The 17,198-nt window shown below is 36.7% G+C and overlaps 2 protein-coding genes across 3 annotated transcripts in view; one reads left to right on the top strand and one right to left on the bottom strand.

Annotated features, from left to right (window-relative positions):
• Window positions 1-7,326: 7,326 nt before the first annotated feature.
• On the bottom strand, window positions 7,327-8,866 carry LOC117412083 (uncharacterized). The gene has a single exon (XM_034020068.3). It carries the CDS (start codon window positions 8,400-8,402, stop codon window positions 7,746-7,748), a length of 657 nt encoding a protein of 218 aa, XP_033875959.2. The 5' UTR covers window positions 8,403-8,866; the 3' UTR covers window positions 7,327-7,745.
• Window positions 8,867-9,470: 604 nt separating this feature from the next.
• Window positions 9,471-17,198, top strand: part of LOC117412355 (isoleucine--tRNA ligase, cytoplasmic-like) — a 44,065-nt gene continuing 36,337 nt past the window's right edge. The window contains exons 1-5 of one of the 2 annotated variants that reach the window (XM_058988504.1): window positions 9,471-9,489; window positions 15,639-15,764; window positions 15,910-16,066; window positions 16,410-16,529; window positions 16,756-16,838. In XM_058988504.1, coding sequence (XP_058844487.1) covers window positions 15,646-15,764; window positions 15,910-16,066; window positions 16,410-16,529; window positions 16,756-16,838 — 479 coding nt within the window. In that variant the 5' untranslated portion in view covers window positions 9,471-9,489; window positions 15,639-15,645. Of the gene's footprint in view, window positions 9,490-14,406; window positions 14,514-15,638; window positions 15,765-15,909; window positions 16,067-16,409; window positions 16,530-16,755; window positions 16,839-17,198 lie in introns of those variants that run through there. The other variant, XM_058988503.1, reaches the window with a different exon arrangement.

Genomic DNA, 17,198 nt, shown 5'->3' with positions numbered 1-17,198 from the left:
GAACAGGGCAACATGCAAGACCACTGAATCCAACAATCTGCACTAACCCCTTTCCTTTCATGGTGGTTGTTGTGAATGGCAGGACGCTGTGGTTTCCTATTTCATACTCGCTGATATCACTGCAGAGTCTTTTGGGTGTTTTATGTCAGTACTGTCAGACCGAGACAGCTGCACACAGGCATGGCATATACTAGCTATGTGGGTAGCTGCCAACCACTGTCCACCAGGATATAAAACTGCACTAATCTAAAAACTGTCGTGATGTTTACTTCCTAATAACCTTGGCTTGTAATAAATTGCCTTTTCTGTTTTTGTAACCAAGCAAACAAGGTAAATTTTGAAATAATCAGCTGTCAGTCAAATTTCAGTCTTAAAACGGAAATCATACATTTGGCAGAGTATCATGTTCAACAGTAAGTTAGCAGTGCAAAATAAATCTTGTAGTAGATTCTTGCATTTATTTTCAGTGATGCAGAACTTTATATTGAAGTTTTGGGGCTACTGAACTGTTAATCTATAACACTTTCAAACAATGCCTTCATTTCTAAATTAATTATTTTGTTAATCTGTAACATTTTCAAACAATGCCTTCGTTTCTAAATTAATTATTGTGTTAATATGTAACACTTTTAAACAATGTGATTGTTTCTAAATTAATTCATTTGTTAATCTGTAACACTTTTAAACAATGCCTTAGTTTCTAAATTAGTTATTTTGTTAATCTGTAACACTTTCAAACGATGCGATTGTTTCTAAATGAATGAGTTTGTTAATCTGTAACACTTTTAAACTATGTTTTAGTTTCTAAATGAAGGATTTGTTAATCTGTAACATTTTCAAACAACACGGTTGTTTCTAAATAAATTAGTTTGTTAATCTGTAACACTTTCAAACAATGTTTTAGTTTCTAAATGAATGATCTTGTTAATCTGTAACACACTCTTTCAGTACATTAAGGCTCAAATACTTCACACTCATACAAAAAAATACTTTTATGGTTGGTTACACAAGGGCAGAAACATGCTGGTTCTCAAACTGGTTTCTGAAATCAGAGCATAGGTTTTACAGCAACAAGATGACAATCAAATCATATCGTTTTACAGAAGAAGAAAGCACCTTTAATGTATTGTCTTTTCAGGAGCCAGCAACACATTCTCTTGACCCATCTTAATCAGGGTGAAACAAACACAGCCAGCTATTGCCATTGTAAAGTGTTGAGAAATACAGAACCTATGTATTGGGCCCGCCAAAATCTATTTTGTGAATAAATGATCACTGTAGTGTTTATCAATATTTATAGAATGGACTGAATGATTATATATTTGAAGAATGATTTTAAACTGGGTGTTACAAAAACAGATTTATTTCATGTTTGCAGACACAAGAAATGTAATGAAATGTTGAAGCTAGTCTTACAGCAATCCTGTGCATAATGGCTACGGGAAAAACAAAGCAGACTGCATGCAAACTCCAAGCTTGCAGCCTCTAAAAAAATCACAAGTAGCTTCTGAATGTCAGCTTGTAGCCAAATATTACTGAGTTACAATACCTGTTACTAGGGACAGGGCCCTGCTAGACCACGTGACACAAATCTCTATTAGAAACAAGATACTTGAGCCGCTTTGGAGCCCATCCCCCCTACCCTCTCACACACACACACACACACACTCATGGACGCTCACTAAGCACTTCCTGCAAAGGGCAGTAGGATAACATAACAATGAACACTGTGTGTCAGCTCCTTCTAATTCAATCAGGGACCAGTTATATTGTCCTTTTCACTTCACAAACTGCTGAAAAGGTAATCTTTGTAAACGCCAATATTTACCGTAGAACCAATAGGAATGAATTTCAGATATGCAGATGATTTATTTTAAGTCACCCGTACCTGTTTTATATTCACCAATGTATTTTCTTCTGGGAGAGGCAGTGTAACATTAAGTGTTAGATGCATAGACTGTGACTATATTAGACTCCTATTTAGATTTCAGCAATGCAGTTTTAAAGCCCATTATAAGTTTGCTGGCATTTGTGTGTTTTGTACTTCCCTTTTTAAAAGCATGTTGTTTTAATATGATATGCTTTGAATGACTAATTTAAGATGATTATTCTCTCAACACACACAGTTGAAGGTAGGGGTCATAATAATTTATCGTTCTATTTTACACATTTTTATTACATTTAGAATAAAAGGAATTAAAATTGAAAACTATTTTCAAAATGGCTGCTCTAGTGCACTGGGGTTTGAGATCTGTCCTCTAAATCACTGCAGCAAGAACGATTAACAAAAAACAAACAAAAAACATTAAAACAAAAAACATTAAAACAAGTGCTCTGGCTTTTTTGTACCGTACATTTATTGCTGTGTTACCTGTTTGACAATGAGGGCAATAATCTATACTGCACTAGAGCGGCCATTTTGAAAAGAGCTTCATAACAGAGTTTAAAGTTGTAAGTGTAAAATGTTTTCAGCATGTTAACAATGAAAAGAAAAACGACAGGTACGTCATTTAAACAGGTGTAGCAACACGTGGGGACATAGAACGCTATATTTGAACCCTGCTACTTTTTAAAGTTTAAACAACACAGACAGAGGAAGAGCAGCATGGAACTCCATAGGTCATTATAGTTCAGACTAAGACTGGTCTAAGAGGTCATTGTAAACACACTGGTAAATACATATCAGAACTGCCAGTTACCAACTGGGACTGTCTGATTGGAGGAATGTCAGATTAGATCATAAACAAGACTCCTTATGAGCGTTTGCATCAGGCCCAGCCAGGCAGCCTGTAGCAACTCCTACAATGAAACGTCAATGCATGTACTGGATTGAATTCTATGAGAAACAGTGTATTGTTTCAATGCATTGTCCATAGTGTAAGTGTTTAATTAAAGCATGCATGGATGAACAGGGACAATTTTAACTTGTGGTTTATTTCTATAGAAATAAACCACAAATGTCATCTTCACCTTATTTTTTATATGCACTAATCACATCCTATTCCCTTTAAAAAGGCCTCCCTTTCAGTCATTTTTGGAAATTAAAAACACACACATGGATATCTGTTATAATTCCCCATTTTATCTTCAAACACTCTCCAAAAAAATCTCTCCACCCTCACCCAGCATGTAAAAAACAAAAAACAAAACCACACCCTCCCGCCTCGACCAAGTTTGTCAGCAAACATGACCTTTGTTATTACTTCTTCCTGTATAAGGCTGTGAAACTTAAATTAAGGCTCGAATTACACAGCTTCATCAACACACAAGTACCCAGCCTCCCCTAAAGTTTCCTCTATCATCCTATGTTCTGATTGGATAGGTGTCCTGAGTGGGAAGCGTCTTAAGAGTGCCTACAGCAGCCTCTGAAGCAGGGAGTGAAAGGGTTTTATATTAGCATTTGTTAAGGCTTCTCTTTATATCATTCCAGCAATCCTGCAGGAGGATTCTTCCACTTGTGTGGGGGAGGAGGGCAGATGGATTTGGAATGGCTTGGTATCACAGACTACTGCACTGTAAAATAAAGATTTGAATTATTAACCAGCTGTAAGACTGTTGTAAAAGCTTTTCAATAGAAGAAGTGTGGTGTACTCCATAGTCATCCCAAAGACTGCAGTCCTTTTTTTATACAGATTGCATTTAGTTTCAAATATTGCTTCTTTGCCTCCTAATAATAATAATAATAATAGCACTTAAGCCTGAAGACCACACATTTGGTCCAGTGCTTTTCTTATCTGTTCACATTATTTCTGATTGACACAGAACATATATATCAACAGAGAGTGATAGATTTTCAAAACTTTTTACTCCAAATTATGCAATTTGTTACAAAGGTATAAAACACCCTGTCAAGTTATAAAATTAAAAATAAACAACCTAACTGTACTTAAGGAGGAGGGAGAAGAAACCAATTCAGTGAAGGCCATTGCCCAGCCTGAATGAGGGTAAGTTATTTGAGTCTTCTTCCTGCTGGTAACGAGCCTTGTCACTGACGCTACCTTGTCACAGTACCAAATACAATTTTCTTTGAAAAAATCAGAGCACAAGCTGTATTTATGTAATGTGATACATTCTACATTACAGGAAAAAAATGAAATCCTTAATTTTGGCTATAAACTGCTGCATCCTATTTTGAGGACTGTCAAGTTAGACATGCCCGAAGAAAAGGGTAGGAAAACACCAAAAATTTATCATTTTTAGGCTTTATTTTATATTGAGGTGTCATGAAAGCATCTGAAGGGCTATATTTGCAGAATTAACAGGTAGATTTTGACTTAACTTTTGCGGTTAACAAAATTAGAATACATTATCATGACAATTATAGTTAAAGAGAAAATTAAAATAACAGGTAGATGCCAGTTAAAAATGCTCAAAAAAATTAGAAAGTAGCCTGTCCTCAAATGAGGACAATGTCACTTAATGGGTTAAACCTGGTGTTGTTTTCCTAGAGTCATGCAAATCACCTACGCTAGCGAAGCAACCTATATAACCCAACTCTCTTTCTAGGAAGGACTCCCTTCTTTTTCCTCTTGTCTGGTAATGTCATGGTTCAGTCAACTGGGGAAAGAAACAAAACAGTTTCCCCTGAACTAAAATAAAACTTCCATTGCAGACTGCATTACCATATGACCTTTAAATGTTTAGGTACCTAAGGTAGTTTCCTATCTTAAGCTTGCAAATCTGTTGGCACAGCAAACACAGGAATTAAAAAGAGAAGTTGACACCCACGTAAATGTAAGTGTACCGGTACATATTGATGGGGCTGATCCATCTAGAAAATAAAAACAAAATACATCAAATGGACAAAATAAACCAAAAAACCCAGGCCTCACTGAACCTGGTTTTCCCCCAATAAAGGGTTATTGGCCATTTCCTAATCCTGCACTTCACAGGGCCAGACAACAGCCAGGACAGCATACGTACGACAGCGAAACCGATTTGTGACATTAATCTAACACAGAACAAGGAATTAAACAATAAGTAAGTGGGAAATTCCTTAATCGCACAGTCCAAAACCCCAACCGCTGTGGAAATAACCAGAATCGTCTGTAAAACGTTCGTCATTTTGCATTTTTTACTTTGATAGACTTGGCACGAATAATGACTGGATACTTGCTGTCATATCAAATCTTGGTCACATTGTATTCATACTTTAAGATCCCAAGAGAGATATAAGACTCTGAGATGAAGAATCAAGATGTGGAGGAAGTCTTCTGGATTTGCTGCATCCAATCATTACAATCAGATACCAGCTGTAGCCGACCTTAAAACAATCTGTATGTGATTGTTTTCCATATACAGTATTATTTTCTATGTAATAGAAAATAATACTGTATGTTCACACACAGCCCGTTTTACAAGTTGTAATCTAATGGAAATGGGAAGAGCTTTAAGGCATCCATGCCCAGATACAACATGAGGAGGTCACTTGTGGTTTTCATGAGTGTAGAAACAATAGGCTTTATTTAGTCATGGGGGCAGTATTTCTGAAAGCAATAAAACCAGTAAGAAACAACTTTGCTGCAGCTCGGAGGAGGTACATTATTAACATTATCAGCAGTTCCTTGTATTTTCAGAAAATGAGCCTGTGCCCATAGACTTATGCTAAATTGGAACCGACATCTTAATAATAATAAAAAAAATACAAAAAATATATTTTTCAAGTACCTCAAATACACACATACAATGAGCCATTCATCGCCCACGTTATTGATTGTCATCTGAGCATCATCGCTCTTTGTGTTCTGGGCTTCCACATGTCTATAAATATTTTTTTGCGGTTGTATTAATGAAACGTGCACCCTTATTCTTACGCATTATTATTTCATCACATCCTTGAGGTGAGCAATTTATAAAAGAAACAGTAACATCTTTAATGTGTATTTTTTTTTCTAGTCTTATTAACATTTGTATAATTTATTCATTGAAATCCTTAGTTCAGGTATGTTCAAATACTACCTGAAAAAAAAAAAACAGATGACAGTTGTTAAAACAAACAGCGCGTTATAAATGGAGCTATGACACAAAGTAACCTGACAGCTTACAGTCCATAGTCCAGAATTTGTATACCGTGGTTGTTGGAAAGCTGTCTCTCGCTCAGTAAACAATCATAGCTTAGAACTACTTCCCACATCCTGTTCAAAGCCACTGTGTCACATTGCAATGCAAAGTAGAGACGTCTTGAGAATGTGTTTTGCTAGATTATCGGCTTTAGCAAATAGGTCCCCCCCTCAGTCTAATTATGTAAGTTAAGTCTATATAGTAAGTTTCAGATAGTTGTTTCTAAAGTTTAAAATAAATCAAAAGTTAAAAAATAATGTGTCTGCCCCAGTCCTTTTTTTTTTTTTTTTTTTTTTTGTAAATAACTTTTTGATATGCCTCACTGAAAAAGCAGGTTCCAGTAATCAGTCTTCTCCAAACTCCGCTCTGAACTGACACGACACGATTCCTTTAATAATGAGCGACCATCACTTATTGAACAAAATTGAGTAGATTTTGGTGTATGGGCAGCAGTGTGGAGTAGTGGTTAGGGCTCTGGACTCTTGACCAGAGGGTTGTGGGTTCACTCCCAGGTGGGGAACACTGCTGCTATACCCTTGAGCAAGGTACTTTACCTAGACTGCTCCAGTAAAAACCCAACTGTATGAATGGGTAATTGCATGTAAAAATAATGTGATATCTTGTAACAATTGTAAGTCGCCCTGGATAAGGGCGTCTGCTAATAAATAAATAATAATAAAAGGCAAGCACGTGCTGATCGGAACTTCTTTATTGTAAGTCGGGAGTTATTGAACAAAGGTCTCTAACCAGTAATTAGTGTCATCCGACTCTGCAAGAACGTAATTGATCACGTGACTGATTAAACTGGTGTCACTACATTCCTCCGCAGCCATCTGTACACGACCCTACCTTGTTGACAGTACAGTTTGTTTACATTACCCAAAAGCAGTTTGTGTTTGTTCCACCTCTCTTCAAACTTGTGTATTCAAAAATTATATTTCAAATAGCGTTAGGGGTCATTTAATTAATTCACAAAATGTAAGATACTTTAATCGAGATTATATATATATATATATATATATATATATATATATATATATATATATATATACTTCACAATACCGGTATATCAGAAAAGTGTGTGCATGTTACTGTGAATGTCCGTTTCATTTTCACTCACTATTTCTCCCGCATTTTGTAATATACTAACAAAGAGACTAAATGTAACTAGCGTATGTCAATCTTAAATGTGTTCATCAAAATGTGTCGTTAAATATTAAAATAAATAAATAAATAAATAAATAAATAAATCACACACAGCATAAATAACTAAAATGATAATTAATAATTTATTTTTTTAAAACAAAAACAAAAATAAAGTTGAAATAGTTGTAACAACGTCAACAAAAAACAAACATATCGGTAAAAGGGGGTGGAACAAAAATACCAACACACAGTACCAGTCAATCAGTTTATATTCAGAGTAACTGGCTGCTTGGAGTCACTCCTCCTCCCCCAACCCCTCCCCATTCAAAACACCAAGAAGACAGGCTTAATGGAAACACGTCAAACTTACAACACAATATCGTCGAACACACAATTGCATCGTTGTATCATTATAACTCTTTTAACTCCACCCCCATACCACAGTTTGGTTACAGTTACAAAATAAATACCTTTTGGTCTTTGTACAAAATAGAAAGAAAATGCAACGAGGACCCTTTTGTGTTTTACACGCTTTGTACTTAAGTAATTGTGTTACAGAATTCAATAAAGTCCTTTTGCATGAAATCTTCACTTTGCAACACGTCGTCTTCAGATGGGAAATACTGCATGCTCTCTTCCTGATCAATCATGTCACCAAAGCTGAAGAAATTGAGTTCCTGTCGTTTCGGACGCTGCCTCGGGCAAAACTTCACCGATGATGGTAGGGACAGACCGGGGCTGTCCAACAGCGCCCCCCTGGCGTTCTCGAGCACGCCAAGGTAGGAGTCCATGTCTGTGAAGTCCACCTCACAGTCCGACCCGCTGTCAGTGCCAACAGAGTCAGAGCGCATGTGCAGGAGCTGGTACTTCTCATGCATCAGAAACTGGTTAGTGTTGCGAGGGGCTCTCATACCTGGCGCACGGTTCCCTTGCGCGTTGACAGGGCGCAGAGTCGCTCCCCCAAAAGGTCGTAAACTTGGGCGATCGTGCTTGTTGTAAGGACTCTGCTGCTGCCCCGGTGCCCTGCCCACCTTCCTCCCACGCTTGTGCCATCGGTGCTTACCACCCCTGCCTCCTCTCCTTGAGGGATCACGGAGTTTCGAACCTTCTTGGCTGATGTCGGGTCTCTCGCTGACCGCCTCCCACTGGCACATCATGCCTTTGCCGCACATTATCCCCTCTTCTTCAAAAAGCATAACCTGCTTGCTTTCCTCCTTCACATCATCGTCACAGCTGCCAGACAGCTGTCAGGAAACAAAGAATGGGGGTTCTCTGTTGATTTCTTTCTTCCCTCGTGGTCAACAACACGAATCTGCCCTGTTAGTCTACCTCTTCACAATCTTTTCTGTTTTTTTCTTGACCACAGGCTTTTTACGGTACATAGCCTGGTTGAGCTGTCTGACAGGCAGCTTGACCCGGGTATGGCAGTCTATAACTGGCCGTTACACCCCTTTTTCTTTTTACTATTACTTTCAGTAGGTAAGTTACGTGTGTCTTTGTTAAGCCTCAACGTTCAAAACGTTCCTGACTAACTAAGCAATTCAGTTGTTTTTTTAAAGTACAAATACGTTTTACAGCTGTGTTTCTGTCATGAAAGTTCTTACAGATCTCTTCTCAACCTCTAAACAAATATTTTGCTTCTCGCGAAACCGACTTCTGTCCTTCATATTTATGGAGTCGGGTCAGCCAACTCTATTTCTCAAAAGGGGGAGAACAATTTTTTATAGAGACTACCAAAACCAATTCTCTTTAATTAAACAAAAAGTATCACATATGATACTTCAATAGAAATGTAGAAAATGTGTTTAATATATATCTTTTTGCAAAATACTGATTTAATCTGTGAAGATAAGAATAAAAGTATAAATTTGTCACTCCCGACGTAAGCAATGGATGGACCTGCTTGGCTTGCAAAGTTCCTGTGTGCTATAAATGCAAAATCCTTTCCTTTGCGTAAATGTTAGACTTTGTATATGAATTTCTTACGGAAATAGCGTAAAGGTTTGAAGAATAATATGACTTACTCTATGTAGAATGCTAATAAAATTAGGATTAAACCATTATTTGAAATGGGTTCTGTTGTTTTTATATAGTAGAAACATTTCTTGATATACTTAATTTATTTATTTATGTTACATAGTAAAAAAAAAATATGTATAACTCTAAAGCCAAAAAAACACATTTTAAACATAATCTAAACACACAATCTTCAATTTTGGGTTTAACAGTCACACATCACCACACCGGATAATAATATAGACTGTTCCAAAGATTTCATAAAAGGTAATTATTTAAACTTTTGATTTTGGTTACGCTTCTAGTTGAGTTATGTTTAAAATGTTGTCATGTTTAGTTAGCCGACTCGTTAAATAAATGTTATTGATTTATATGGTGTTTAGTTTTGTACATTGTATATATATTTTTTTCACAGAGAAGAAATGGAGGATGTTTTTTTTCATAACCTCGATGATTCGTTTTTACTAGTTTGGGTTGGTAATGGGCGACAGTTTCTTTTGAGTTACAGTGATCATGTCAGCTCAGTGAATTCATATAAACCTCATACAATTATTGTATTAAAAACACGCAAGGTGCACCTTGTCCAAAAAGAATAAAGCAAGCAGGCTGTAAATAATAAACTAGTAGGCAGCTGTTTTTATTTATTCATTTATTTATTTATTTATTTATTTATTTATTTATTTAGTAAGCCTTGCTTACGAATTAAATTCCAAATCTTATTCTAAGTTTATTACAGCAAGACCTACATAATCTTGAATTAGATTTATGAAATACGATGTTGTTAAAAACTGTGAAGAAAGCGTATGCTTAAGAAAGTTGTATATTAAACACATGTCTGTTTTTATCTTGCATGGCGACGTGCTGAACATGTCTGTTCAACCACTGTTTGTAAATTCATAGCTGTCCTCGGGATAGAGACATGGGGGGGGGGGGGGGGGGGGGGCACTGAGAATACAATACAGAAGAACGCAAAACAGTTACGCCTATAGAAGAACCGTGCTAGTAAACATCACGGTTTACATGGTGCTGATTTATACAGCAACTACTTACTCTAACGTGAAGATACTTTTTATCGATTCTCAAGCTGCCAAGAAAGGGAGGTCTATCTTCACAGAAATCAAAATGTCTGGTTGTTTTTTTCTGAGTCTGGAAATGGTGGTAGGAGGAGGGAGTTAAGCTTGAACAGCCTATGAAAGCACAGTTTAATTAAAAAAAAATGTAATAAAAAAATACGTACTTTTTATGAAACGTTACATATTTACTACAAATATATACACGTATAAATGAAATGATAATGTTGTGCTACTGCGCTACGCACTATACCAGAATAATAATAATAATAATAATAATAATAATAATAATAATAATAATAATATTTTGGATTGACTACAAAATAGAACCCATGTGGACTATTTTTATTGATACAGTATGTTTGATTTTGTGTGTGCGCGCGCGACTGGATTTGAGCTCAGGGAAGCTAAATGTAAACTTTTTGGGGGAAAAAAACTTCCCATATTGCACAGTCCCCACTTCAGTACTGCTATGTATGCAGGGAGGGGGAGGGAGGGTCTCCATATATGGTGTTAAGTTTACAGGTTTTTGCTTTAGAGGTTTGTACTAATAACACTTAAGAGTAATATATTTGCTGGTATCAGTTGAACAAACAATAACAGAAGTGTGATATTTTAAGCATAACTGTGAAAGAATAGCATTACTGCTTATTGATTCATTCTGAACTGGGCAGAGAAAAGACAGATACAGTATATAAAGGGAAACACATTGCCTACAGAGACATGAAAATGATTTCTCTATCAGGAGCATTCTTTCCCTTTGTGTGTCGGCTTTCCTTTGATTCCAGTTTTTGCCATTTCCTTTTTTTCTTTTTTTTCATTAATAAGAATGCTTCCAATTGAATTATCTGCACAGTAAGAAAAATGCAATGACAAAAACTGTTCAATGTGCAAAATATGGCCTCACATTAATTGAGTTTGCATGCAGGGTCACCTAAGAACAAATGGTAACTTTGAATCAAGTTCTGTAAACTTTTGAAGCAAGGTGTCACTAAGGTGTGAACTTCAATATAAAAAGGGACTGAACCACTCCCTAGCCTATCCCTATTCTACAGGCTTGTCTCCACATGTTCGGGTTTATGTGTTGGATCACTTCATGTATGGCTCCCTTTCTGTAACAGTGAATTAGTCCAAATTGCTTCAATTTACTCAGTCAGTCATGAGCAAGGTTTGCTTACACCGCAATTCCTTCCTCCACCTTTTTTCCCCCCTAGCACTCCGTTATTGGCGGATGGGATCTTGACCTGTATGGTAGGTATTCCACCTCTGAGCACACAGACTCCTACATGACTCTGGATCATACTGAAAACAACCTCTCACATTTCAGTGCATCTCATCTCAACATGTTGTCATGAATTATTGACTTCAAACACATGTTTGTGCTGGGCATGTTCTCAAAAGTCAGGGCATTACAGAGTGAAAGATGGGTATAAACAAAGCGCCAGGTTTGTTGTCAATCCAGTTTTTGTTTTACTAAAAAAAAATAATGAACTGCCAAACAGGTGTTTATATATTAACAGGTATTTACTGTGTGGTCTTGTACAAAAAAACACAACATAGGTGTCAGTGCCATGACAAAATAGGTCACTCTTAAAACCTGCATTCACGTGTAGGACAACCTCTTATAACCACGCATAGATCCATCACAACTGCACAAGTGGTATAGACCGCAATATGCTTTCTGAAGGGAACACGTTCAGTTGTTGAAACCCTTGAAAGGTCCTTGAGACCTTAGCTCAGCCTCAACAGATTGTGCTAAAGAATGCCCTTAACATGTCTAATGTTAACAATTGTTCTCTGTCTGAAGAAGTCACCTGGATTCCTGTTAACAAAGATAAGAAAAGATTGTGTGGTCTCAACTCAGCCATCACTGGAGAGTAGTGACCACAAACCATCAGACGCTTTGCCTGCCCTTGCAGACCAATTTGAGAACCAGTTATAGTGTAGCCCTGAACATAGCGCTTATATGGAGCCATTAGCAGACCAGCACATGCTCTAGCAGGGTTGTGAAAACCACTGCAGTGGCATCTCGGTCTCTGCTGTGAACCGATTGCCTTGCACCGTGTATGTGTCAGGGCCCGAGTACAAAATGTCATCTCCAATCAGTGTTGTATCGCTGCTGCTGGGAAGCTGTAGCTGGGCCACTGCATGCACAAATATCTAGTGAAGACTTAACTGATTTACATTAATATCCCAGGGTAATTAAATTAGTTATTGAGCAGATAAGCACAAAATAATAGTTAACTTCATGTTTCAATAATATTTACTGCCTACTCATACGATTCTACACACTCTGTACATTCTGTTTTCTTTCTGGGTATATTTGTTTGATGGAGACACCTACAACAATCTTTAACTGTGAGCTCGTCTCCTCAGCTGCACGTTAGACAGCCATTTTGTACTCGCGCGTATATCTCTTTTCTTGGGTATGCGTTTGTGTTTAATTTGAAAATGTAAAGCTGTATACAAAAACAAAACAAAGAAACTGCTACAGACCTCTCTGAAGCAGTGAGGGTGCAGGTTTAAAAGCGTATCGGTTAGTTCACAGAGTCGTGCATGATTGTTTCCTAATAGGGTTTGTTTAGCTGCCAAGCAAGTCATATCATTATGCGAAATTTATCTTGTGTAATAAATGAGACACATTAAAAATTACAGCTCTAGACCACTGCTTTTCAAACGCCATACGACAGAAGAAGAATGAGATACATTGTTTGCAATACTATTGTAATACAGATTTTAAATGTGCATGAGATCTGGATTGTAAAGCAAAGCATTAAAGGAAGACAGTTAAAAAGCGCAGAGCCTGGTGAAGAGGATAGGGAGCCGGAGGATAACAAAAACAAGCTGACACATGCAAACAAATGATGCGAGAAGAAACAAGATTTACCAGTGATCAAATTGCTGATCATCCAAAATAACAATGGAAGCTTGTTCAGATACAGTGACAGTGGGCAAAGGGTAAATCATGACATTAGTTTATGAAATGGCTTGGAACATATTCATCAGTGTAGCAGCTGGTGATCTGGCAAAATGAATTGTGGATGCCAGTTCCACAGTGGCCAGTAGATTGTCTCTTTAAATAATCCTCAATACTTAAATGACAATCTCCGGGTGTGCCTTTAATCCTATATTGACAAAGCTGTTTCAGGCTTTTGTTTTAATATGTATTTGTAATATACCACAAATGGGCTTGACACCTTGCCAGAGGACCCAGAAACCAACTTGGTTTGGTAAAATAAAATAGAAATAAACTAAGAAATATAACAAACAATATAACTTTTTTGAAATGGTATTACTATTAAAGTTAATTACCAAGATAATGTAATAGTTAATTAGTATATGTATTTATTTTATCATTTAGTGTATTCCTCACCCTTATGGCTTCCTCTCTATTTACTTATGTTTCAGTATATAATTGCTAGTCTTCTGTTCCCCTATGAATGCAACTGAAATTGCTAAAGAAAAAATTATTTATAGGAAATTTCCTGTAGATGTTTTGTTTTCTTTAGACGTAGCGCCCTCTGGTGGAATAAAATTAGAGATGCCATGTATTTTATGGCTGCTCTCGCCCTAGCTTTGTCTTCACTGATTCTGCTGAACAGACCTTTTTTTTTTTTTTTTTATAAAGTGCACCAGTTATTTAATCCATAACTACAGTTTTCTTATACTCGACAGTCTCTATTTTAAGTCTCCCAGTTCTATATTGCAATTGATAACAAGACACCACAACAATAATAATATAATTTATATAACTATTACACACAATACTGCTATAAAAAACAACAACAACAAAAAAAATAAAACATGAGTACTACCGCTTATAATATTTTCATTACATACAGTAGTGGCTTCTGCAACACTTATGTTTTTCTATGGTCACATGGTCACTGTCATAAATATGATTTTAATTGAAATCAGTGATAACTTTGTTGTAATCATTGTAACATAATTCACTTTATCAACATCGTTTCCCCTGCACTTTTTGTTCAGTTAGCAATCGTCAACAGCAACGCTTGTTCGACTTCACAGGCTTCCGCAAAATTGCAAAGTTGTCAACTTGTACAACCCCCATTTACACCAATCAGCAACTTCATCTTAGAGGCAGTTCTCTGATTGGCCTTCCAGGACCTGTCCCCTGTATTCTACTTCCGCTTCCGCTCATACTTTCTTCCAGTTGCATCATTTTCCAGGCACCGGCTGCGGCTGTTCCTAGTTAGACATGTGAGTTTTTAGGAATTTATGAAACTTTTTATTTGCAACATTTCAGTATGTAAAGTTAATATTTTACAATGCTTGTTGTTCTGTTGTGGAATGACGTTACCATGTCTCGCTTTGAGTGAAGCACTCCCATCTGCTTTTTTTCGAATTTAAACGATAGAGTCCGTGGCAAATGACTTGTAATGTTGCTGGTTTTTGCAGAATTTCAGTATTTCTTTACAGTATAGCCAGCCGGTTGAAAATGTTACGAGTTTGGTGGCACGTCTTGGGCATACATTAGTACGGATGTAAACCTATGGAATGTAAAGCCGAAATTAAACTATGGGGAAGGAGGCTGTCAGATTAATATCTTGACCTGAAAATCCTGTTTTGGACGAGTCTGCACTGTGGTTACTGGAAACTTTCTTACATACAGTTCTGCAGTTTATATAGATGGACAAACATTAAACCCGTGTTTTTATTTATTTATTTTATGCATCGAGCATGCATTACTAAATGGCTGATTCCACGATTCTTAAAGAGCTTCCCAGGGCATTACAGGCAATATCTAGACGTATCTAAATGAGATTTAAAGACAGATAAAACGCCTCCATATTCTCCAGATTATGACACACTTAATGTCTTGTGCTAAACAAGTTCCTTAGCAAGTTTCATCAGGAACATATGCAAATAAGTTTGAAATATATCCCCCAAATCTAAAAAGCTTTTTTTTTTCTTTCTATCTGTCCTGTATAAGACACGAATAATAAAAAAGTGTTTAAAAATATAATTGTTATTATTTATTTCTAAGCAGACGCCCTTATCCAGGACGATTTACAATTGTTACAAGATATCACATTATTTTTACATACAATTACCCATTTATACAGTTGGGTTTTTACTGGAGCGATCTAGGTAAAGTACCTTGCTCAAGGGTACAGCAGCAGTGTCCCCCACCTGGGATTGAACCCACTACCCTCCGGTCAAGAGTCCAGAGCCCTAACCACTACTCCACACTGCTGCCCCGGTATCATGGAATATCATGGAATGCCCCTCCAACTGCTTGTGACATTGATAAAACCTTGAAGTCTTGTTTGTTCTCTTTGCCTTGTAATTGATACATAATTGATATGTCTTTTTATTAATCAGTGACAAGATGGTTCAGCCAGTCCCAGAGACCATTCATTTCCCCTCTGAGGAAGAGCGCATCCTCAAGCTGTGGGACGACCGTAACTGTTTTCAGGAATGTCTGAAACAGTCTAAGAACAGGCCGAAGTGAGTTTGAAAAGCGTGCTGTTTGTAAAATGAAATGCAATTTCTGTTTGTCAAGTAAAATTGAGGAAAGTGGCTTAAATCTGGCCTACGTTTCACAGAATTGTTTACTTTTAGTGAAGGTATTAAATTGTGGTTAATGTTTCAGATTTACCTTTTATGATGGACCTCCATTTGCTACCGGCCTTCCCCATTACGGACACATTTTGGCTGGCACTATAAAGGACGTTGTGACCAGGTTTGCGCATCAGAGTGGATTCCATGTAGACAGAAGGTTTGGATGGGATTGCCACGGTTTACCAGTGGTAAGTTTTAGCAGTATTCAGCTTGTATGTACTTTCATTTATCTCATTTACTTTTGAGATTTTTCTGGGAAAAATGTAGCCTAATGTTTTGCTGTATAAATGATGCTATTGCTATTGCATATACCAAACTAAGTTGTTTGGTTTATGTTCAGAATACACTTTTCACAAGTAAAAGTAATGCAGATCAGTAGATACTGTACATTCTGGTATGTTACTTCTCAAAACCCCAAAATAAGAAACTACCCTTAACATTTTATATTGTTATTTTAATATAAATTTTAATGTATTGCATTTAGTATTCTGCTAAGATTATCAAAACATGGTGCAATGTTTTCCGTTACAGGAATATGAAATCGACAAAACGCTGGGAATAAAGGGACCAGAAGATGTGGCAAAAATGGGAATCGCTGAATACAACAGACAGTGCAGAAGCATTGTGATGAGATACGCAAATGAATGGGAGGTAAGTGTCTGTCAAGTGGCTGGTAAATGTTGGACGGAAAGTGTTTAAGAGCATGTAGAGAAAAAAAACGATGTGTTATGTATGTGTTCCTGTAACTGTCTTTTTTCGATAAAGCCAAGTTTTGAAATAAGTCTCTATGCATGAAATGCGTAGTATTAAAATAATAACACAGCTGTCTAGGAATCTTGGTCTGTAATTGATTTTATTTTATTTTATTTTTAAACAGTCAACTGTGACCAGATTGGGGCGTTGGATTGATTTTAAAAATGACTATAAGACTCTTTATCCCTGGTTCATGGAAACAGTTTGGTAAGTAGAGGGCAGGGATTATTAATGTATTTGACTATACACAATGTATTTCTCTTGGTTCAGTAAAAGCTTACTGTGGTTACATGTATAACAAACACAAACACCTGACACATGTCTGCAAAACATCTGGGCCACGACAGTGGTACATTTAATATCCTACTAATGTCAAACCAAAGATTTCTGGATCATTATAAAGTCTTGGGCTTGCCAGTAGTTTCATATTAATGACTTAAGCAGTCTAACAAATCTTTGTTTCTAAAGGGATCCACTTTTTATTCCAGTGATTTAAGGTCATTGGGTGAACTATAATTGAAGACGACCAGTATTTTGTATACTAAGTTACGTGATTTATTTTTTTTT

Source organism: Acipenser ruthenus, chromosome 16 (assembly GCF_902713425.1).
Source record: "Acipenser ruthenus chromosome 16, fAciRut3.2 maternal haplotype, whole genome shotgun sequence".
NCBI classification, from domain to species: domain Eukaryota; kingdom Metazoa; phylum Chordata; class Actinopteri; order Acipenseriformes; family Acipenseridae; genus Acipenser; species Acipenser ruthenus.
The sequence above is the reverse complement of the archived record's forward strand: the minus strand, read 5'-3'. Positions and strand labels throughout refer to the sequence as shown.

Excerpts from the sequence above, each read along its gene's own strand:
- LOC117412083 (XM_034020068.3), bottom strand. The coding sequence starts at position 8,402 with ATGCTTTTTGAAGAAGAGGGGATAATGTGCGGCAAAGGCATGATGTGC.